The sequence below is a fragment of the Carya illinoinensis genome, chromosome 13 (assembly GCF_018687715.1).
Source record: "Carya illinoinensis cultivar Pawnee chromosome 13, C.illinoinensisPawnee_v1, whole genome shotgun sequence".
Taxonomy (NCBI): domain Eukaryota; kingdom Viridiplantae; phylum Streptophyta; class Magnoliopsida; order Fagales; family Juglandaceae; genus Carya; species Carya illinoinensis.
The window spans coordinates 3,227,262-3,250,369 of record NC_056764.1 but is presented as its reverse complement, the minus strand read 5'-3'; the positions used below and the strand labels follow the sequence as shown (position 1 = coordinate 3,250,369).

General features: G+C 35.8%; 4 protein-coding genes across 8 annotated transcripts; 1 reads left to right on the top strand and 3 right to left on the bottom strand.

The window, feature by feature from the left end:
* Nucleotides 1-6,246: 6,246 nt before the first annotated feature.
* LOC122292041 lies at nt 6,247-9,719 on the top strand. 3 transcript variants are annotated; one of them, XM_043100214.1, is made up of 7 exons: nt 6,249-6,699; nt 7,452-7,547; nt 7,714-7,872; nt 7,978-8,041; nt 8,459-8,583; nt 9,096-9,209; nt 9,341-9,719. In XM_043100214.1, the coding sequence occupies exons 1-6, from the start codon at nt 6,313-6,315 to the stop codon at nt 9,162-9,164; spliced, it is 900 nt and encodes a 299-aa protein (XP_042956148.1). In that variant the 5' UTR covers nt 6,249-6,312; the 3' UTR covers nt 9,165-9,209; nt 9,341-9,719. The 3 variants fall into 3 exon arrangements, with proteins under 3 accessions (XP_042956150.1, XP_042956148.1, XP_042956149.1); XM_043100215.1 differs by having other exon boundaries at nt 6,251-6,681; XM_043100216.1 differs by lacking the exons at nt 9,096-9,209; nt 9,341-9,719 and having other exon boundaries at nt 6,247-6,699; nt 8,420-8,544.
* Nucleotides 9,720-10,061: 342 nt separating this feature from the next.
* Nucleotides 10,062-13,067, bottom strand: LOC122292042 (vesicle-associated protein 1-2). Of its 2 annotated transcripts, none has more exons than XM_043100218.1 (8): nt 12,873-13,067; nt 12,655-12,725; nt 12,457-12,538; nt 12,218-12,333; nt 11,931-12,086; nt 11,762-11,812; nt 11,524-11,601; nt 10,062-10,526 (listed from the first exon to the last, which is right to left on the bottom strand). In XM_043100218.1, the coding sequence occupies exons 1-8, from the start codon at nt 12,922-12,924 to the stop codon at nt 10,416-10,418; spliced, it is 717 nt and encodes a 238-aa protein (XP_042956152.1). In that variant the 5' UTR covers nt 12,925-13,067; the 3' UTR covers nt 10,062-10,415. The 2 variants fall into 2 exon arrangements, with proteins under 2 accessions (XP_042956152.1, XP_042956151.1); XM_043100217.1 differs by having other exon boundaries at nt 11,931-12,095; nt 12,873-13,065.
* Nucleotides 13,068-14,780: 1,713 nt separating this feature from the next.
* Nucleotides 14,781-17,814, bottom strand: LOC122292804. Of its 2 annotated transcripts, none has more exons than XM_043101322.1 (2): nt 17,661-17,814; nt 14,781-16,029 (listed from the first exon to the last, which is right to left on the bottom strand). In XM_043101322.1, exon 2 carries the CDS (start codon nt 15,941-15,943, stop codon nt 14,975-14,977), a length of 969 nt encoding a protein of 322 aa, XP_042957256.1. In that variant the 5' UTR covers nt 15,944-16,029; nt 17,661-17,814; the 3' UTR covers nt 14,781-14,974. The 2 variants fall into 2 exon arrangements, with proteins under 2 accessions (XP_042957256.1, XP_042957257.1); XM_043101323.1 differs by lacking the exon at nt 17,661-17,814 and adding an exon at nt 17,313-17,436.
* A 690-nt stretch (nt 17,815-18,504) lies between these two features.
* LOC122292792 (probable serine/threonine-protein kinase PBL16) lies at nt 18,505-21,555 on the bottom strand. The gene is made up of 5 exons (XM_043101301.1): nt 20,377-21,555; nt 20,146-20,287; nt 19,568-19,695; nt 19,334-19,457; nt 18,505-18,954 (listed from the first exon to the last, which is right to left on the bottom strand). The coding sequence occupies exons 1-5, from the start codon at nt 20,599-20,601 to the stop codon at nt 18,590-18,592; spliced, it is 984 nt and encodes a 327-aa protein (XP_042957235.1). The 5' UTR covers nt 20,602-21,555; the 3' UTR covers nt 18,505-18,589.
* Between the last annotated feature and the right edge of the window lie 1,553 nt (nt 21,556-23,108).

Sequence of the window (23,108 nt, the reverse complement as noted above, 5' to 3'; positions counted from 1 at the left end):
AAGTAATATTATTTTTATAAGCTATTTAAAAAGGAAAATGTTACTCCTTTGAAATATAGTTGAATAAAGAGTTTAATATTTATCATTTTTTAAATATATATGGTCGAGACCATACTATTTACAAAGGATTTTTGTGTATTTATAGAGTTTCGAATGCAACAGTTGGCTTGTGACTCAAGAATTTTTCTGTATGTATTCGGTTATAGTAGTAACTTTTCTCTTTCTATGGTGAATGAATGAAATCAGTTTTTCATTTAAAAAAAAAAAATCAATAACCTTAAAAGAAGTTATCATGTTAGCGGATATATTTTTATGATAATATAATTAATGTCTCTAAATAATAGTCCTTAGAGGGTAACCAACCATTAAAATAATAAGGTAGATGAAATTTTTTTAATAATTTTTTAAAATGTGTATTTTAAAGGAATGGAAATTAATCAATAATATATATACACACACATAGCAATGTTTAATTAGAAGAATTTAGTGTGATATCTCTTGGATATTGAAAAGTGCCTACTTTATATAAAAAAAGCATTACAGTCACAAATAAATTTTATAAAAATAACCTTATAAATTAATTTTATATAATATGTTAGATTTATTTTATATTAAAATTAATTTTATAATTTGATATATTATATTAAATTACATTAATTTATAAATTTATACAATTATTTTGATGATGCACATATTCTGTCCAGAATTCTTCATGCTTATCTGCTTTTAAAGTATTTTATAAACTCATTTTCCCATTTTATTTGGGATAATTACTTGGCACGAAAGAAGAGTAACGAAGCACTAAAAATTAAAATAGCTATGGTATTTAATTAGACACCCAAAAAATAAATAAAAAAAAACAATCGGACGACTGCGACTGGTTGTCTCAAGTGTAGCATTTGCTGGGGGACAGTAAGATAGAAAGTGACATATGATTTATCGACCTCACAGCAACTTGTCAGTGGGACCCAAAAGAAGAACGAATGGTCACAATCTTACATCATGCCACGTGTACGGATGGTGTACAACAAAACTCGTTGATGCGTGTACATATGATATAATCCAAAGATCTACGGTCCGAAAACGGAACAGTTCGGATGAGGGCCCCACCACTGCCAGGATCAGTTCGGTGGGAAAGAACGTGCCCCTCCACAATGGGCTACCCAATTAATTCCTTTTACCAAGTGATCCTGACCGTTAGATCATTACCGTATTTGAACTTTCAACGTTTGATCATGTAAAAGTAGGCTATAGCGAAAAGAGTTACTGTTGAATGATTGAGAAGGTTTCCTTTTATTTTTCAATTCTTAAATAAATTATATTTTCGTGGCTACACTTTGGGAATTCCAAGCATTTTTTTAAAAGATGGATAAATTTGAACCTATTTGAAAAAAACTTATATTTGAATATTAGTGAGTTTCAGTCCTTTTTTTTTTTTTTTTTTTAAATGAGTGTGTGAGATTTATACAACATTAAAATATTATAATGTTGAATATATAGTTCATAAATGCCTCAAAATATTGCCACATTGTTCTTCATGTTCTGGGTCTGAATTCAGTTCAACATACTAGAGATCTTTTATCTAAATTAATTGGGAAGACTTACACTCAATTCATACAATAGATTGCGAATCTGAGCATTGGATTTCCTTTCTCGTTCTTCTCCATGCACTTTGTTTCTTTCCTTCAACAAATACTACCTCGTGATCAATCCAAATTGGTGGGGTTCATTTTTCTTTTCTCTTGATCAAAGAGTACTAGCATGATCATGTTCATCAAGTTTGTTTATTTTTCTAGCGACCACTCCTTTCAAGATTCCAATTTCTAAACTTGGAAAAGGTCTAAATTATTAAATGAAAGGAGATATTTTGAGTATTTAAGCAAATGATTTTCTTTTGGGATTTTTGCATCAATCGATCAGTTTTAGTACCACTTTTGTGCTTCAACCAAAGCAAAAAGAATATGCACCGGACCATTCATCTTCAAGGACTGAATAATTATTTGCAAGAACTTGGTTTCAAATTAAGTTCTTGGCACATTTGTGTATGCTAGCTTTTCAAGTAGTGAGCCTGCATTTTCCCCAACCACCTTTTACTATTTTGTTGAACCCACGACAAGATTTTTCTTGTCTTTCTCGCCGGCCAATGGCATTGGGGCTATCCCTAAAGATCACGTAGTTTCCATACATTGAGAAAGTTACCCAAATGCTACCTCATTCAACTGTTAGATTCCCTAGCTATCTACTTAATTTGAGAGGCAAAGCCAAATGGTGGAACAAAGCCAACGCATGCTTCCCTTTTGATGCAATAATGAGACATTAGTTGTGGAAACGCTAGCTGCAGAAAATATAGATGCATGGTTGAAGACGCAAGGAATATATGGTCATGTAGCTAGTAACAAAGCCAACTTTTTGTATTCCACAAATAGGCTTGTAAAAGGCAACGTCGTAGAGTCATTGTCAGCTTAAGCATGTGTTATAGTAATTTGTAGATCGAGGTGGAACCCTTGCCTTCCACAAACTTGGTTCATCCCCACTTCAGTGTTGAGCCTGAGTTGCTTTCAATGAGCACAGAAAAAACTTCAAAGCATTAATGGGCAAGAATACTAAACAGATATTTGTTCTGTCTTTATCCAAGCTGGCAATAAGGGTTGGAGGGATTTTGGATCCTAATTCGGTACTCAAAAAGGAATATATAAAAGATCATGGACTTGATGATCAAAATACCGAAATGATCCTCAAATGGTATATATGGTCTTTATGTGTTTTTTTTCTTAGTCTCAACGTGGCCCATTTGTGAGAAGAAAGGGAAAGAACATAGCAAATAAAAAGAAAAGAGACTTTCCTTTTATCATTCTCCAGAAACTCAAATTCAATCCCGCCAGTATGGACCTGCCATTAATGTTGCCTTTAGTCACCTCAGTAGTTGAAAGCAGATTCCGACAGAGGGAAGAGAAGAGAAGAGAGAGAGAGAGAGAGAGAAATCGAGCACCATCGAAGCATCTTATAGATATGGAAGCCCATAAAAGTGTAACTTTTTTTAAGACCTCCATAAAATCACCCTTCCTTGGAAAGCATACATAATGATAAACAACTTTCCATTAAGGAATTGAGGTAAGCACTTTTGTCTTGCAGAAGCCTCCTAGGAGTGAGGGATTCAGTTATTATGAAGAACAAAGATATGCTAAAGACTCAAAGCCAATTTGGCAGCTTTTGTCCTCTTCAAAGTTCGAAAATGTTGGGTGGGTCACTGAAATAAAGCCAGCCTAGTTGATAAACGACCACTTTCAGTCCATTAAAAGCCACAATCTCATACCAATTTCTGAAATCTTCTATATGGTACAGAATTAAAGCATATGGGACCCCATTGCCATGGTTAATTAAGAATATTGCTGGCCGAAGTGCTTAGAAATTTAAATTTGTTACCCCACATGATCTCACTTCCTCGATCCTCATCAACGTAATATTTATCGTTGTACAGTCTTTAGAAATTTAGAACATCTTTGTTTTCTTAAAACATAAGTCATTATATATATATATATATATATATATATATATATATATATATATTTAAATCCTTTTCTCTTCGATCTTTAATTCCATGCATAGTTCTAATTAGTGGGTATTCCATATATACTACGACGTACTACCAACGCGTCACTAATGAAACCATGCATGCATTATTAGTCTTGGAGTTTAATTAGTATATATATGTATTTTAAAACTTCGAACCTTCATTTTCAAGCTGCATCTTTAATTCGAGACCGTGGTTGCACAGTACTATTAATATCGATCCAATTAAACGATCGATCATGAGCGATAATTATATTTTTAAGTACGTAGTATAGGGAATAAGGGTTTCCTTGTTCACATGGCATGCACATACCATCGATCATATTGTACGTTTTAACTCTTGATCAAGAAGATAAAGAAAAATAGGTTAACTACAAAAGATCAAGAAATGCAAAAGATAATAAGTAGAATTTTAAAAACAAATTAACCACAGTACTACCGGGATAAAGCCAAAAACCATGTGATCAGCATCCAAAGCAAATGGCAAAGGAAAGCAATAAAAAGAAAAGCCAAAAGGTGTTGTGAGGTGGAAAATGGTGTGGGGGATGAGATAGATGTGCTGCGTGCATGGTTGTGCGTGTGCAAGAAAAGCTAAGGTTTTCTGATCAGACATTCTTTTAATTTAACATCTCTCTCTCTCTCTCCCCTTAACTTTTTTAGATGCTTGCCCACCATATCTTCCCAACTCTTTCTTTAAGTTTCCTTCCATATGTTTTTTCTTTTTATATATATTATTTATTTCTATGTCTTTCTTTCTCTTTCTCATTTTTCGTAGTCAGCTTGGAAACAACGCATTCCTTGCATCCCACACATTTCTTTCGTATCAAAAACCAAAAAGTAACCACTCATATGGTTTTCAAAAGCTACTTATGGTAGGCCCTATGATAATTACACACACACACAGTCACTCCCATTGGTTTTCCTTTTCTTCTTCATGCTCACGACTCTCTCTCTCTCTGATATATTAGGTGGAGTTTTGGCTCCACAAGATCACTTGGCATGGCTGGGTTGGCTACATACGTACCATCGATATCAATTGTAGTTCTGTTGCTTTTTATTTCCCTGGCCTTCTATTATCTCCATATATGTTATATTATCTTTGTTACCTGGAAATATCTATGATCAAGGTCAACCCCAACACTCACTTCTCACGTCTCGTTCATACTTTTTTCTTCTTCTTTTTCGATTCCTTTCTACATTATACTTTTTATTTATGTTCAAATACTTAGCTTGGATTGATTTAGTAATTGGTACAAAACTTTTCTTCTTTGGTCAATGATCATGACCTGATGATTATTGACACCATATCCAACATGTAATTAATTTCCATTCCATGAACGATTAATGGATCAGCACGAAATGTTACGCAATACGCATGTAGTATATATCATATATATGTAATTTTCTTCCCGATATCATGTTTCTTGCAATACGCAATACGCACGTAATGTTACGCGATACAAGTAGACACGTATATATGCGCAAGATCGAAGAGGAAGTTTAAACAAATTACAAATCCTCAAGCGATCAAGAAAAAGGTTATGAGAATTCCACTTTTGGGCCTTTTGTCTATGAGTGGTTGTTGCATGCCCGGAGAAATAATCGGGGACAGCTTTCTTCAATTATTTTAGTGCTTTCGGCTAGAAGATAAGAGATTGACTTTCTTCTTTTATTGTAGTTCACACAGCTCAAACAAGTTGACCAGTGACCTTAAAACCTTTGGCCATGAAAACGAAACCCTAAACGTGATGGTTGGTGGGATATGAGGGCCTTGTGCCAGTGGATCACCTGTCTCTGTCTCTCCTGATTAAGGTTGACATTTAAATATATTCCTATTTGAATTAGCAATATCACTTTGGAATTTAATGATCTATATAGAGTTTGTATAAACTAGGTCAACCACTAGTACTGAAGCCGAATAATAATGCGTTGAAATTATTGGAAGTGAGAAAATCGAAGAAAAGGTGAAAGATGATCAGTAAGATAATAATAATAAAAAAAAAGGTAAAATCATGAGTCAAAAAAGTATGGAGGATTTCGGACCAAAATGGCCGTGTAACATGGTCTTATTATCATACCCCAACCGAAATTATAATGATAAGATGTAACTAATGCTTTTGTTAAGATTAAGAATGATCGTGTTTTTTGACTTAATTGAAAACCATTGATTAAGAACATCATAATAATTGAGATCATGCCAGCCGGGCCACTTAAGTTATAACGATAATCTTCAAACGATTAAAAATAGATAAGTGCTTTAGCATACAAAGATTTTATAAAAATAAATTTATAAATTGATATGGTTTGTTATAATATATTATATTTATTTTATAATAAAATAGTTTTATAATTTAATATATTATATCAATTATGTGTTTATTTTTATAAAATTTCTTAGTGATAAAACATTTACTTTAAATAAAAATAAATAAAAAAAAAAGGGCCGGATGAACAAATTTTATCTTCTTATTGGGTTGTTTTCTGTCAAGACACGGGCTTGTTGTTGGGTTCTGTTATGTTAGCTATTTGTACAAGGTGTATGGTCTATTTGGATGTACTAAGAGTACTTTGGGCTTCTATCTCTATGCATGGCTTTAGCCCAGCAGATATTTTGGATAAGGCTTTTTTTCCCCTTGGCAATGCAATTAAAGTAGAGGAGGTCCAAATAAATATTTTAGAAAAGTTTCAGAACTCTCGAAACAACCCAAAATGGTGTAAAAAAAAAAAAAGAAACAACCCGAAATGCCTACACAGAACCCCGAAGACAGTGAATCACGAACCCCAATCAGCAATGGCGGGGCTGAGTACGAGAATCAGAGGCTATCAAGAATTGCAGAAAACAGGGCGAGATTGGAGGCTCTGGGCCTGCCCAAGATTGCTTCATCGTTGTGGGGTTCAGCTCAAAAAGTGAGCGACGAGAAGACGAAGACGAAGAAGAAGAGGAAACTCAGGAAATGGAAGGTTGAGGACGATGGGGATGACGACGATGAAGATAATGATTATAGACCTGATGAGGTAGAGGAGAGTCTGAGTTCGTCGAACGGGGAGGAAGCGAATGAGGATGGTGATGATTATTTAGGTGAAACATCTTCCGGGTCACGCAGAAAAAAGGTTGATTCTTTCATCTCGGTGCGTTTGTGTGTGTGATTTACTATGAGAAAAACTTTGTGCGTTTCAATTTGCTATCCATTTATTCTCCAACTAGTTTGTCATAAAATTTAATGAAAACCAGTCACAAAAAATTGCCGTGGTTAGTGATATCGTGAATAATGATACTGTGATGCATTGTACTGGTATCTTTCATCCAGGGTCAGGAGGAAATAAAGAGTTCCTGCTTTCTATAGAGGGAGCTTTGGATAAGTTCGGAATATACAGGCGTGAATTTGAGTGGCTAAGACTTACGTCGAGTGAGTCTTTAATGAAATATTGTTTTACCTAAATCTATAAGCTTAAACGTTTGGGCTAAGTGATATCTCAATATGGTATGCCAAACCCTCACTCGAAGAACCCATATGCGTTTATATTCTCAGCAGAAGATTAGCGATAGATGATAAGACTTGTAGAAGGGAGTAAAAATTGTTCCTTTCTGAAATTTCGTCATCTCATTTTTAGAAAACCAATCGAGCTTTAGATTGAAACATGCTGCATTACGACTTTAGAGTAAGAGAAGGAACTCTCACATAAGTAACTTTAACGGGGTAGATAATTAGTACAAAGCGTTCCACGCCCTTTCATTTTATTTAGGATTAGAGTGAGTTTCTACCAGTTCCCGTTTATTTGGCTTTATTTCCACTCAGTAATTCTCTATCACATAGCCATGTACTTTGGCGCTCTGCCTCGACCTAGTTTCTCAATATTTTCCTTTTGGCCTTTTACACCAGGTGAAGACTAAAGGTTCTAAACCTAAGAAGAAAGTTCCCGCTAAAAAGTTGTTGAGTGAGCCGGATTACAATGATGATGACGATGCATTGTTGCAGGTAAGTTTCAATGGGTTCCCGAATCTCTATAATAAAATCTTTTCTCCCCGTTGCCAGGTCTAGGTTGAGTGGCTGTGTGAGTATAGACCATTAAGCAACTGGTGCAGTAATTGCCTTACATGATTGTATGAAAACAGTATACTGATTCTTTAGCATTCATATACAGGCCATTGCTCTTTCACTGCAAGGTTCTGCAGGAATTCCGGGTGTGGTACATAGTGGGCCTTCAAAATGCTCTGAATTTGATGCAGTAAATTCTACTCTTATTGAAACGAAGGGAGCTAGCCATGTTCAGGAAGATGCAGGAAAGAAGAAGAAGAAATCTGTTCGTTTTTTGGGCCCAAAATTAGTATTATGTGCATGAATCTTTTTCCTTTATCTTCTTCTTCCTTCTCTTACTGCATATGGTTTACATTTCATTCGTGGTCAGTTGTTTTCTAGTCGGCTGCAAATGACAGAAGATGAACTGGTCGTGCATTTCTTTCTGTTTGATGGTAATTTCTGCTGCCAGATTTTTCTGTGTATGTGTGCATGAGAGAGAGAGAGAGAGAGAGAGAGAGAGAGAGAGAGAGAGAGAGAGAGTTTTTCATGTGCGTTCAAAATACACAATGGAAGCCATATTAAAACCTATGGGGGGAGGGGAAAAAAGAATTTCTAACATTTGAGAAATGCCGGCATGAATTTTTAACGTTCATATTAGCATATATGTTGCTTTTCACTTGGAAAAAACTAGAGTATTTTTGTGCTGAGACTTCAGTTTAGTTGAGACCTATATGATTTGATTGGTCTAGGTGGACCTTAGTTTTAGATCTTCGTATCTATCCAAAAAAGGGAATGCCCCTACTCATGGTATTGCTCTGTTTTCCTCGAAGGTATTTTTGGTCATTGATGAAAGGAGTATTGGCTTGCAGATGCATGGAAAGAGGGCATAACCAAGAGGGATATAGAAAGAGTAGCAATTGCTCATGATTTTATGTGGACTGAGAAGGAGTTGGCTGATATGATTCATTGCTTTGATAGTGATGGAGATGGGAAGGTCAGTTCCTTCAGCTTTATGAGCTTTATTTCTTTGTTTGACAGAGAAAAAAATACTGACCAGTAATTTTGATCTCCTAAATTGTTGGTAAATAAACAAAACAAAAAATTAAAGAAGGGTAGAGAAGTAATTGAAGGGTTAGATGCAAATGAAGCACTTCTTATTTTACACTTTTTTTAGAGTTTCTGGTAAGATCCTGATCTGGTGCTCCCTAAGACACCAAAAGAAAAGAAAAAAGAGAAATAGAAACAAAATCTCTTAACTCACCTACATGTAAATATTCCTGTAAACTGAGGAACCCAGGATACTAGTTATCCTTCCATTTTCTGTTGCTTTCATATATTGAAAAATATAGAAGAATGTGTTGAGATATTTGTGTAAATGGGAAACGTGGATCATGGTCATGTGTCTAGACTCTACCTAGTTTGCCAATATTGCGATGAATACATTCCGGTTTATGTTTCAATCTTCAGTGAATACAATTTATATTTTGCTAACTGGTTTCATTGCAGCTAAGTCTTGATGATTTTCGAAAGATTGTTGGTCGATGCAACATGATAAAAGGGCCTGAAAGTTCTTGACGCGATTGCAGTCTTAACTTTTAGTTGAACCGATCAATTTTGCAGGTACAGGAGGCCGCTATCACGTGTGATAGGATAATTCTACTCAAGATACACAATCTATTTATCTGTCTCGTCTTCTTTTTGTCCTACAAAAAGTTAAGATAGACTGTATGTTTTCTTCTCTTCTCCTGCAGGCAAGTAGGTTTTTCAAGCTCAGCAAACACCATACTCTGGAGAAGCAAGTTTTTGACAATTTAAAGTAACTTCGTAGCTGAGCTTTGCAAGTGTGCCTGAGACATATCTTCTTGTGATTTGGAAAAGGCTACGTGTCTGTTGCATTGCTCTTAAGGATTCGTGGACTTTTCGAATATGAAGAAAAACCTACTCCGTTGAACAATCATCAATAAGTTTGTGTGTTTCCCAGATTTGATTTCTTTAGCTAGTGTTGTTTCATTCTGACAAGTGACAAATGATTGTTCTGTTTGTCTCACCCTTTCTTGGATCTGTGATTATGATCATACATATACGAAAGTCAGTAGTCATATGATAATGGATATTGGATTTGTCTGAGAATCCTGGTCGGTTGCCATCATGAGTTGCTCAACCTGAAGTAGATCAGTCGTGTTTGAACACGGTTCAAACGGAATTGAAATCAATTAATGGGAACCCCACGCTTTATCAGAATCAAGGATTCGGGGGGCCCCCGACGGAATCTGGCATGTGTTTGAAAAAAGTATCACACAAAGAAAATATGATTCAGAAATGCTACGGAAGTCCGGCTAAATGGATTAATGATAGCCAAATAGAGGAAAAGGCACCTTCCCGTGTGTATTAAATAACAGCAGAAAAGGTTCTGTTTCGAGACCTTTGTCACGTTATTATTTGTTTTCACCCAAAAGGAAAATACAATCACCATTTCCATGCTCCAATAATTACCATCTGCGATTCAAAACAAATTCAAAATGTTTGACGATGTCATCACGAAAAGCTGTGATCATGAGAGAAGTGGGTCACACAAAGAATAATTTGGAGTTCTGCTGAGGCAATTACAAAACCTGTAACCATAAAACCATGTCTCTACCCTCAATACCTGCTAATACGAAGAAAAAGAGTTCCCTCCTTCGCACATCTCAAACCGTCCCTAACCTAAAAATAGGTTGGTAATACAACATACAAGACTTGTCAGTCACACCTGTTTTCTGCTGTTTCTCTGCATTTCGTTTCCACCAAAGTGGGTGACTTGGTGGAATTGAGGATAAACTCAACTGCTTATGTTTTCTTAAGAAGATACCCCAAGATGATGCCAACCAAGGCAATAAGAAGCACGTATATAAGCGAGATACCACCGCGGCTTTTATTGGCTTCACGCCTCAAGAGCTCCTGTACATATATAAAGAAGCTTATTCTTTGATGCAGCAAATGTCAGAAACAATCTTTCCATCAATAACACATGACAAGATTAACTATTTAATACATTTTAACCTCACTTCAAATTGGAAGTAATCAGAAGTAATCACAATTTGTACTTCAGACATACCACAGAGAGATGGAGAGCCAGTGAACTCGGAGGAGATGAATTTTAAACTTCCAACAAGCTGTTGGAAAAGAAGATTTATTTTCATATTCTTTTTCCTTCTCTTAAAGTTGGATACAAAGAGAATTGCAAAAATTATTTTTCTTTCAGGTTTTCTTTTCTCTTTGTTTGTTTTGAGTGGATTGGAAGACATGGATAAAGATCATGAATTTAATGCAGCACCCAAGAAAAAAATCAAAGTCTCAGAGACCTGACCAGTGGCAATAAGGGAATGGCATAAATAGTTGCAAGAAAAATCAAACACTGCCATACACCCGGCAAGACTTGAATCAGCATTCAGCAGTATTCTCCAACTCAAATTGAAAGATATTTCAGAACTTCGTGAATGTTTGCACTCATAAACTTCTTTCTTACATGTGATTTGCATCCAGTACATCAGAAAGTTTTAGAATGGCGGTAGCTTTAAATTATAACTACCTTTTCTAGATTGACATCAATAAATGAGCAGAAAAGAATAATAACTCGGTTAGCTACAACTAAAACAATTCAAACTCAGATAGTTTCAGAAGCACCCAATAATCTCTCCCATTACATCAGAACAGAGTATCTTCAAGTCAATTTGTACATTATTCTAATATGTTAATTTTCAGTAAACAGTGGACCGAGAAAACTATAAAACAAATGCTTACAAGTATATTGTATGGGCATTCTTATTTCTAAGATTCTTCCAAGTGAGATTTTTAACATTAATCTTGCCCTCACAAAATCTCTAGAATATAAGAGCGCTTCAGAAGCTATTCAGCAATAAAAAGTTCAAATAATTTGAGATACATGATCCCTTACCAGTTCTTGCAGGAGCTTGTTATTTTGCTGAACAGCAGAATTTTTCTCCTCAGTCAGCTTCGAAATAAGAGTCCTTGCCTGGAAGCATGAGTAACACAGACTTCAACTAATTAGAAGTTACTCCATCCGTCTTTTACAATCTATGAAAAGAAATGATAAATATCCCAACTAATAAAAACCGAACAAAAATACGTAAAAATATTATATCTTTCAACATTAAATAGACAATACAAATTACCTCAGACGAGTTATCTTGGGGCTCATGTCGCTCCACATGAGCTCTTGAAGCCTAAAAGAACAATCGCATATGTAAAACACGGCCCTATCAAACTAGGACTAGTTTTCAAATATTCGGACGTGTAAAATAAACAAACAAAAGGGGAAAAAAAAAAAAATCAAACACTCACAGGTGTAAATTCAGAAGCATTCAGATTCCCATTATCGGATACCGAAGCCCTTGGTGAAGAACCTTCCTCTGATCCTTCTCGAACAGGCGATGGGGGTCGAGGTGGTGCAACATAAACAACCCTCAATTTGGACTCCTCGACTTTATGCCCTGACTCCTTATTGAACTAAAAGGATAAGAAACATACACCCATTTCCTTAATCTATATATATTTTTTCCAAATCAATAAGATAAAAGGTAACCCACATAAAACCACATAAGCGACTGTATATCTGTTCTTATTAGTACCATTTCTGGGCTTATATCCTTCACGGTAGCTCCGGCACCTGTGACCACGCTTTGTAGCAGGAACTTGTCCTTGCATTGCATGTCCGGCGGGGCCTCCTTCTGTGCTTGCATTGTAACTAAAACGAATATGATTCGAAGAGAAAAGAGCACCCATACACCATTGGTCATTTACATAGAGAGTACATATATAAAGCAACTGATCTCACTAATTAAGCACAAGATTGAGGAGAGAGAGACACCTATAACATCGCAGGTAGACCTCGGCATCACAATTCCAGTATTGGGTCTCACACAGTACTTCTTTGGATTTGTCGTCTTCACCTACAGCCAGCACGAGTCCATTTCACACAAATCAAAATTACAAACTCCCAGAGCACAAAAATCCCCAAAAAATTCAAATAAAAATTGAAAATTGAAGGTGAATGATCCAATTCTACCTTGAATGCCACATAACTATCGGTCTTATTGGACAACTGCAGAGAGCTCGAGATCTGCTTCCTCAACTCAACTTTTTTTAATTGCATAAACAAAGAAAAAAGATTATGAAAGAGAAAAACTGAACAAAAACTCGGATCCGAAAGCAGATTTTTTTTTTGAAAATTTGTGAAGGAAAAAAAAAATCAATTTTAAAACATTTGTTTTTGGGAAAGCTTACAAGGGAATTGGAGCTCTTGAGGCTCGATGCTGAGAAGCTCGCCGGTACTCATCCTGATGCGATCGAAAAGAGTCCGCCCGAGAGAGTAAAGCGGTTCTCCGTTAACACAGAGAGAGAGAGAGAGAGAGAGAGAGAGAGGAGTTTTCGAATTCGAAAAAGAGAGAGCTCGGCAAACAACGTGTGACAGAGTTGTTTCTGTCTGTCTTCGCTATCAAGTTGTTGTTGCCTCCGGTAGCCCGTTTGTGCGGTTCATCCAGTTCAAATGATGGATACTTCCGTCTTTTTGTCTTATTTTTATTTTTTTTCCTCCATTTTTATTAAACAAAAAATCAGCATGCATTTGCATCAACAGGTAATGATTTAAAATGAATCGAATCACTCACTGACTCGTGTATAGCTTAATTGCAAATTTATAAAAATTAAAAATAAAATTTCAATCTAAGAATAAATATTGTTCAAAGTGTAAAGTTAATGATTCACGACAAAAGTTGGGTATAAATTATTGACTAATAAATGATGTCAAAGTAAGTAACAAATTAAGTTGTTATCAAAACTCCTAAATAGGGAAATTATAAGCAAATAGCAATGATACGTATAATCGTAAAATGCAAAACTATTATACAGTCATTTTGATTGAAAAATATTATAATTTATTATTAAAAAATTAATTTTTTTAATATAAGTCTCGTATTTATTTAATTTTTTTAAAATTATTGTACATACTCATTACTGTAACTTTCATTTTTTATGAGAAAAATTATTATTTTAATTTTTTAGATTATAATTTATAACTGTCTTATAATATGCAACGTTTTTGTTGAGAAAATGTATATAATATTTTTTAATTTTTAACAATTTTCTTGATCGATTAATTAAGCAAAAATAATAATATTACCTTCTTTTTGTTTTAATTTCCGTCATTCTCTATCACACAAAATAATATAATAAATTTCACCTCACATTCCATCAATTAAATCCCACTGGTGCCCATTGATGTGTTGCTTTTCCCATTTAAGTCATAACAATGACAGCTGAAAGAGACTCGATCGATGCTTCCAAAGACACCGCAATTGTGAGAGATTGTGTTCAAACTCGAGGAGTTGATGTGGCAAACAGTGGAAGATGCCAACTAGTTTTACATGGATTTCACTGGACCGTAAATATTGGGAACCTTAAAGATGTCGAACTACGAATAAAGAACTGTTGGGTCTTTGGACGAAAGTGACTTCGTTTAAACCTGAGAGAAATGGGGGAAACAAAAATAAAAAATAAAATAAAAAGGACAAAAAAGGTGGTATATGGTCCAAGTTCTTAATAAATTTAAGAGTTTTAGTAGTTACAAATAAAGTCTCGTATTAATCTACGTATTAATATTGATTTTTTTATATTTAAAATTTAAATTAACACTATTTTAAATAAAATCTACTTTTTAACTAATCACATTAAATTAATACATATATTAATGTGTAATTATACTTATAACTAGATTTTTCTTAAATTTAGCTAGAGAGTTGAAAGTTTGACAACCTAGCTTCTCATTTAGGTCATGTTTAGATTAAAAAATCATTTAATTTTATCTTATCATTACAATTTTTTTAAATTCTTATACAAAGTATAATAAATAATTTAATTTTTTAAAATTTCAATTTAACTTTTTTAAATTCCAAAACAATAATATTGTTAAAAAATAATATTTTAACAATATTTTATTCATATTTAATCTAAAACCATCACATCCAATTTGATTTAAATGGGCCGTTGTACTCTATCCCCTTCTTTTGTTTAGATGAACAGCATCCTGCTTTTGACATACCTTGCATTTGCAAGTACACTTTATTCTGAGGAATTCCATTTGTAAGGAAACTTTACCCTCAACTCATCCTGGGATCGGCCCACACATTGGACTGATTATCAGACAAAATACAATTTAATTCTAATAATTATATAATTATTGTGTGTATATGGCTAGATGTCTGCAAACATGAATATTAATGAAGTGAAGTACATGGTAACTGAGCCACCCAAACTTGAATTTACAATGTATTCACTTGTATACCCAAATATCTGTATAGGAACCCAATTCTACTGATCTTTAGGCCTTCCTAACTATCAGCGGCAGAAGAAGTCAGTTGTTGACGAGCTCGAGAAGTAAAACCAGCAAACCAAGCCACCCTCATGAGCTGCACACCTAGAATCAGCACCCACCAGCATACCAACCCCCGGATCACATGCATAATCCATGCTGGCGCACTGAGTTCAGCCCCAAGCTTCAACCCCCTCATCAGCTGCAACACACGGTAAGCCTCATACACAACAGGGGTCACCAGCCAAACGGGTGACTGCCAATGCCATGTGAGCATCTCAGTCAAAATTTGTACGAACAGAAGCAGAAAGTAGGGACCCAATAGAACAGCAGATGTGATGAAAGATAGTTGCGGTTGAATGAAACCCTTTTGGGATCCATATAGCATCATCAAAGGAATAATAAATCCTGTTACAGTAGCAACCATGTTCCAAAATTGGTATGTAAAAGGAGCTTTACTCTTGCTCGCCTGTGTTGGCTGCTTTGGACGGGCACAGGAATCAGCCATGAGGAGAAAAAGGGTTGCGCCAAGATTGAAAATGCAATCAAGTCCGATCAATGAAAGCAAGCTGGCTATGTTAGGCCCAAGGAAGATGGAAGATATTGGGAGCCACAAGGTCGGAATCATGCCTGTTGCAAGTAGGAGAGAAGGGCCCAGAAGCCACATCGGCCATTTGAGGAACTGAAGCTGCACCGATGGCTGATTACTTGTGTTGGTGAGCTCTTTGGCGCTGGTTACTGCAACTTCAGCTGTGTTCTCAGAACTAAGGGTATCAAATATGTTGGTGGTTTTCGTCAACAAGTTGTCAGCAGCAGTCTCAGTGGGAGCATATGTGACTGGTAAAGAAGGTTCCCATGGAGTCGATTTTGTGCAGCAAACAGAGGGGTGTCTAATTTGAATTTGAGGGAAGTTGAGATGGAGCACATTTGAGGATTTAAAAAATTTAAAGCTTCCAGGAAGGATGTGGGGAAAAGTAAGAGTTGACATTGTGGATTTTGGTCTGGCTAATGCTTCAATTCCTCAGTTTATGGTCCAACTTTTGCAGATTTAGCCACAACTATGCTTTCCATTCCCTGAAACATATTGAGTTGAAAAACAATGGAAAAATGAGAAATAGCAGAATTCATTAGAAGAAATAGGAGAGGTAAACAGACGAATGTAAAATAAAAAAATATTGACAAGAAATCAATTCATTCAAGGCGGGCAAAAGCAGTACATAGAATTATCTACTTTACAAGGAGATCTCCTTTACAGATCCTTGCAGATTTCTATAATTGATAAGCTATGCATGCATAAAGTGGATAGTCAACTCACGAGCGCACCCTATAGTCTTGTGGGTGGAAGAAGAACAATTGGAGCTAGAGCTCCACACACAAAAACTCCAGCATTAAAAACACAAAATATGAGTTCCTATTAGAGAATATATATTTGTCTTCCCACTGCTATTAGTAATAAAACTGCATATGTTGAGAAACTCTTTTTAATAATAAGAACAGGATACTAAAAAGCCTACAAAAAATAAAAATCTATAAATTATTGAAAACTCATATGACAGTTGTCAGAATAATTCTATAGTTATCGGCAAAATCAAAACTTCTTCCACAAGAGATCAATTTGGAAAAGGTCTGTTGGAAAGAAGTTAACTCTATATGTTCTATCAACGCATTACGCATCTCAAGACCATGCCTCTATGAAGTAAAAACCAACAATAGAAATCTGGATCTTGTTAACTTTTTTTTTTTTTAATAAGTAAGAGATAAATATTATTGATCTGAATGAAAAAGGCATAGCCCGTATAATTGTTAAGTTAAAACATGAAAGATACTTACTCGTGAAGAATTAAAGCTTGAGGACAACTTGCCATAAAGCAATTTAAAACAATAAGTATGTGTGCTTAAAATATATAAGATGTGCCTCTTGACGTAAAAGAAAAAATTATAGAGGATAACTCAAATTCAATAGTCTTGCCTAAATCTGTCATTTTATCAGTACAAGCACTTAACCAAGACAGCGTGCTAATGTTCCTGCACGAGTGCTTTCATACTTTATCAGTATGTGTAAAAATGATCTCCTTTATGCCGTCCCAAATTTATATAACTTCTCCAAAGAGGCTACACACATGAATTATGAATTAAATATCATACCAGTGATTTAGGCTCCATTTGGACAATGAAAGTGTTTAATCTCATCCCATTTCATCATTACAACTTTTTCAAATTTCTATACAAAATATAATAAACAATTCAATTTTCTCAAATCTCAAAACAATAATAATAATAAAAAATAATATTCTAATAATATTTTATTCAACTTTCATCTAAAACCATCTCATCTCTTCTTAATATCCAAATCACACCTTATTATCACGCCTTTCTCTTGATAAGAGTAGTTAACCAGATCCTCAAACCGTTGGATGTTTCCTTTTTTTCTAATTAACTAAAGAAACAAAACTATAATCAAGCTAAATACATGAAAGGACCAACTTTAAATCCATACTTCAGTTACTCTTTAAGACCCAGTACCAAACAATAACCACGAAGCAGAGACAGTTAAGAAAATACGACTCTTTTCCTAGTTTTCCTTCTCTTTTCTGACTATTTTCTGACCAACCAAACAGGGGATAATGAAACAGAAATGAATTATGAAAGAAGATAAATAGGAACACAACCGATGGGGAAGATGAAATTAGGGAATGGGATTTTACCTCTTCCAGAAAAGCCTCTCCGCCAATTAATCGAGGAAATCAATCAGCTCGTGATGGACGTTCTCGTCTGTCCGCAACGTTACAGAGCCGAATCTTTGAGACGGTCTTGGGCTCAGTTTTACATTGGGCCTGTACGTTATGGGTTGGACTACACGATGAGGTGGATAAATTTTACGTAAGCATTTAGTTTGAAGTTGGATCTTTTTTTAACATTTTTTCAATGTGAAGTGCTCCCTTTGTTTTTATTTTCGAGTTTTTAAATTTATTTTTTTAAGAATATTTTTAATTAATTGTTAATCTATAACGTTTTAGCAATTACATAGGTACAATCTTTGTTACAATCATGTTTTAAATTGAGGATATTTTTTATAAATAATGTTATTTTATAAAAATACTCTTAATTTAAAATAATGTACCTAAAAATGATTGTGAAAAAGGTTATACGTGTATCATTTTTTTTTAATTGCTTCTTGTTTCATTTTTATTTGTTTTTGTTCTATTTTCAATTGTTTATGGTCTGTTTGTTTTTTTAATTTCTTCTCTTTCTAATTTTCTCTCACCTTTGGCTTTGAAATGTTTGGTTCTGAGTGTTTGACTCCTTCGAGTTCTAAGCAGTATTGCTCTTTTCCTTTTCTCTATTCTTTTAAGTATTTTGAGTGAAATTTGTCATCAGTTCTATTGTCTATATAATCCCTTCCATTTGCTTTACAGAACCATTACTGCGGCACTGCCCTTATCAGATTCCTTGTACAGCGCCAAAACAGGTGAACAAACGATTTATAATGCATTAGCTTGAAGATAATCGTGAAGAAAACCTGAGTGTACGCCTTTTATAGACAAAAAATACCAAATTTCGAAGAAATATAATAATATAAAGCTGAGTGTAAGTCCCTAAAACCTGATCAATTCCACATGCACATTGCATCATCTTAAAATTTCTTGTCCCTTTTGTGAGGTCTTGAATCACCAAGACGTTGAAACATAAGTAAATTTTCAAGTCGCTCGACAACATCTTTCATAGTAGGACGGTTCATTGGAAAGAACTCAATGCAATGCATCCCCAACTCTGTAATTGCAATACCATCTGCAGCATGATAGCCCCAGTCTTCTTGCAGGGATTTGTGGACAAGAGAACTGTGGGGTTTATATTCCATCTTAGCCCAAACATGAAGCAGGTTTTCGAGTACCTGGTCGGGTTGTTCCTGTTTATCCCATTCAGAAATTCTTTTGGCTATTAGTCCCAGGAGAATAACACCAAATGAATACACTTCACAGCTTGTTCCCCATTCACCTCCTGCCATGCACATTTGCCTTTAACTTTTGAGTTTTGGGGTACCATGATAACTACTAATTGAATGAAAGTGTCAAGAAATTAATCGACACCATCATAAAGCTGATCTAGATTAACAAGATATCAAACGAAATTGAGTCAAATTATGTTTGAGATCTATGCAAGAGAGAGAGGTAATTTGACACTTCTGTTTTTGGGTAAGTATTTGCCACTTGACCACAACTTTGATCTGCAGAAATTCCTAATGCAGAGGTTATTAAGATATTGTATAAAGAGAGTTTAGTCCACGAATGAAACTCGGCAGTTACGTTGAAGTACGAGAAATATGACAGATGCTGGTAGTGAATAAGAAAATTAAAAAGAAAATAGGAAAAAGACGTACCTCGTAGAGCAAAATATGGATCAATACAGCGAGTTGGTATTGTTGTTTGCTTCCTTTTGGCACTCACTTCACCAATGACCCATTTTCCAACTAATCCAAAATCAATTAATTTTGGATTGAGATCCTGAAAATCCACAAAATATGAAACTTCTACCATCAATGCAAACTGCAATGCCTCAGAAACCCAGAAAAAAGGGGGTTCTAAAAGTACATGTTTTAAGGAAGAAGTCGAACCCAATCGAGCATTATATGAAATGCATTGATACTAAAGACCCGATACGGTTTGTCCTGCCCATGAAGAAATTTAAGGAGGCGTGCAAGTTCAAGAATAACATTCATCCTCTGATGCCAGTTGAGATCAGCTGTATATGAGTTGTGTATCAAGCAATTAGAAACTAGTGTCTCAACATAATAGCTACAGCAGAATATGAGATTCTAAATCCCCAAACATATATTATATGGTGCAGAGGAAACTTGAACAGGATTTCAAACGATATCAATCTATGCAATACCGAGGGTAAAACTTGGCATACATTGATACAAGCGAAGTTATCGTAACCTCATCTTATGTTAAACTTGATGTAGATGTACATCACCAAGTGCAAGTCCATCTTCTCATGATGGATTCACATTGCACAAACTGGTTTTGCAGACAATACTCTGAATTTCTTAGATATGTGTTGATGAAGTGTCCCCCCCAAAAAAAGTTACCAAATTTCTCCTTTTTGTTCAAATAAAAAGGATTAAAATTAACTTCATTTTAAGAATTCTCACTTGGAGGAGCAAAAATACGCAGGTTCAATTGAGTGTACCTTTGACCATTAGGTTATGCAGAGTATCTCGTGGAATGAAATCATAAACAACACCCTTTATTTCATCACAGCAATAGCCAATCAGTTTTGCCAAGCTGGGATGGCAATTCATTGTTGGATTTGTTAAAAACTCTACTTCTTCCTGCGACACAAACCGAACACAAAATAAGAACAACCTGCAAAGTCAAGAAGAGGAAGTCAGAGAGAGAACCAAGCAAGCCAAGAACTTACTTTGACCATCAGGCACTCATCATATGCGAGGGGCGTGGATTCGGATTTCTTATCCCATGTCTTTACCGTCACATCTCGGGCTTCTTCTCTATTCATGCCTCCTTTAATCTTTCCTGAATATAATTTTCCAAACTGGATAACACCAACCAGGTTTTTCTCGTTGAAATTATTGGTGAAAGCTTTCAAGTCCTCCGATGTAAACACTTGTAGCTTTGTCGAATCCATCTTATTGCCACAAAGCTCTCCACATGAAAGATCTTCGAACAACAACTCAGAACTAAACAAATATACGAGGAGAGAAAAAAGATTTACATATAGCAGATCAAGTATTTGATAATCGTAGGATATAGTAGAAGCATTTCTATCTCCGAAGCTGTGCCTAAAGTCGTATTAAGGAGAGTAGAGATTTTCAAAGATTTTAGCATAATACGAAACGGTATTTTGGGTCGACATCATGCAAAGTCAAATTCCACATAAAGAACCTCTGCAATCACGGCTTGGGATGTGAGAGATCATGTGAAGCAGAGCAGAAACCCAAAAATGGAGAAGTTAAATGCAACTTAAGGAACGACCACCCATGTTTCGGCCTTGAATTCAAATAAATATTACTTGGAATATTAAATATTATCCACGTTCCATCCTCAAACGTCAATGACACAGTAATATATTACTCCCCAAGTCATTTTCACCTTCTTTCCCACGAGATGTCAGTTGTCGCTTGCAATATTCAATGATTCTGAGCATTGTAGCCACCCTTGACTGCGCCAATCCTACATTAAAAATCTCTAGTTGACTAACTCCCACAATTTTGTAGTTGACTAATTCCCAGCTTTATCGTTGCTGCAGATATGGGAATTCTTCATGCACGTTGGGTTCTTGGATAAGAAATAAAAAAAAAATGGGGGGGCTTTTACCGGATCAATACCCATTGAACACGGGTTAGAGTCACCTTTAGAAAGAGAGAGAACGTACAAAAGGCAAATAATCTATGGCCTTAAATAACTGCCAAAAATGTCTTGCAAAAAATAAACAAGCATAGGCTTAATTTCTCCTGTATGACAGGCTCAAGATGCAGAATGAATAACCAATATCCTTTTTGTTGAGTCAATCCAAATGTGAATGCAAGTGATATATAGCTGCTGCACATGCACCGTTCTCAAATTTGGCATATTAGGTACCGTTTCTTTCTTAACTCTATTAGGCCACCCAACCTCCAGCAAAGTTAGAAGCAGTTGCACCGAAATCGTAAGTTGTATGCTGCTCTCTCCTATAAATAGGAAAGAGCTCAATTGTGAAAGATGCGGCAGTGGCAGTGGAGTGGGGGAAATTACAGAGAAAAAGGGTACGTGAGAGAGATAGAAATTTGTAAAGTTTTTGTAAATCTCATACAAATTCTATAAAAGAGTTCGAGTGGACGCAGGTAATTTGCTGAATTACTTAAATATCATCTTATGTGATTTTCGGACAGGCCGGAGTGCGCAACAATTGGTATCAGAGCTATAGTTCGAGCTATCCGAAAATTCAAGTTGGTCGAAATCAATTTTTGACAACTCCAGAGTGTTCCTCGGGTCGAGACGAATCCGTTGCAGCAAACGGAATCGAAAACAGAGGTTGGAGGAGCCCACACGCGCCTTGAGAAGATGGGCGCGTGCATCTACTGCAACTCACGCACCCCCACGCGTACCCGAGGTTGAAGACGACTGGATCTCACTCTCCCACGCGCCCCAAAGGAGGAAGACGCGTGAAACCCACGCGGCACGTGCCCCCACGTGCCCTAGGAGGAACCCGCTCGTGTACCACACGCGCCCACTCACACTGCTGCCGCGCGTGCATCTCACGTGCTAGATGATCTGGACCGTCCGTTTTTTCAGATCTTTGTTGGGCTAGATCTAAGCCATTCAAAATCCGATTTCAACGATCAAATAGTGCTTTCCAACTATTTTGATAATTCTGGACTCATCCGTACGGTGGGAATGTTGAAATTCGCTATCAGTACTCTCGATTTGAACTATCCACAAGTTGCAGATCATTTTGGATTAGATCTACGCCAGTTGGAGTTCAATGCGATGATCAAATAGTGGTGACAAACTATTTGGATCATTCCGGACTCATCCATACGGTGGGAATGTTGAGATTCGCCATCGATACATTCGATCTGAACAGTCCACGAGTTGCAGATCATTTTAGGCTAGATCTACGCCAGTTGGAGTTTCATTGCGATAATCAAATAGTGGTGACAAACTATTTGAATCATTATGAACTCATTGGTACGGTGGGAATGTTGAGATTCACCATTGGTACTTTCGATCTGAACCGTCCATAGTTACAAATCAGTTTTGGGCTTGATCGCAGTCAGTTGGAGTCGTGACGGACTCATTTATTTTTGACTTGATCACAGCCAGTTGGAGTCATGACGGACTCATTTGTTTTGAGTTTGATCGCAACTAGTTGGAGTCATGATGAACTCAGTTCGTTTGGACTTGATTTAAGCCAGTTGGGATCATGAAGTTTGAGGAGTAAACTTCAGATCATTGGACGATGCTGATTAACTTGTTATATCAGCAGGTTTTGGCAGTTATACAACTTATGGAGCATAATGTTATTAAGAGGAGAATCGCAACGGATCTCATTGTGGTTTTCTTTGAAAAGTCAGTTACAAATAACAAAGTGCAGATGAAGAAATAGTTCAACTTCAGAAAGGCAGAAGGTACTATTGTTGCCCAATAGTATTT

Coding starts and splice junctions, on each gene's coding strand:
- LOC122292042 (XM_043100217.1), bottom strand. CDS start 12,924: ATGAGTACCGGCGAGCTTCTCAGCATCGAGCCTCAAGAGCTCCAATTC. Junction 12,539..12,654: donor ATAGTTATGTGGCATTCAAG/GTAGAATTGGAT, acceptor TGCTGGCTGTAG/GTGAAGACGACAAATCCAAA. Junction 12,334..12,456: donor GTCTACCTGCGATGTTATAG/GTGTCTCTCTCT, acceptor TATTCGTTTTAG/TTACAATGCAAGCACAGAAG.
- LOC122292792 (XM_043101301.1), bottom strand. CDS start 20,601: ATGGATTCGACAAAGCTACAAGTGTTTACATCGGAGGACTTGAAAGCT. Junction 20,288..20,376: donor ATGAGTGCCTGATGGTCAAA/GTAAGTTCTTGG, acceptor TTTGTGTCGCAG/GAAGAAGTAGAGTTTTTAAC. Junction 19,458..19,567: donor TTCATATAATGCTCGATTGG/GTTCGACTTCTT, acceptor GTGGATTTTCAG/GATCTCAATCCAAAATTAAT.
- LOC122292804 (XM_043101322.1), bottom strand. CDS start 15,943: ATGTCAACTCTTACTTTTCCCCACATCCTTCCTGGAAGCTTTAAATTT.
- LOC122292041 (XM_043100214.1), top strand. CDS start 6,313: ATGCCTACACAGAACCCCGAAGACAGTGAATCACGAACCCCAATCAGC. Junction 7,873..7,977: donor GAAAGAAGAAGAAGAAATCT/GTTCGTTTTTTG, acceptor ATTCGTGGTCAG/TTGTTTTCTAGTCGGCTGCA. Junction 8,584..9,095: donor ATAGTGATGGAGATGGGAAG/GTCAGTTCCTTC, acceptor GTTTCATTGCAG/CTAAGTCTTGATGATTTTCG.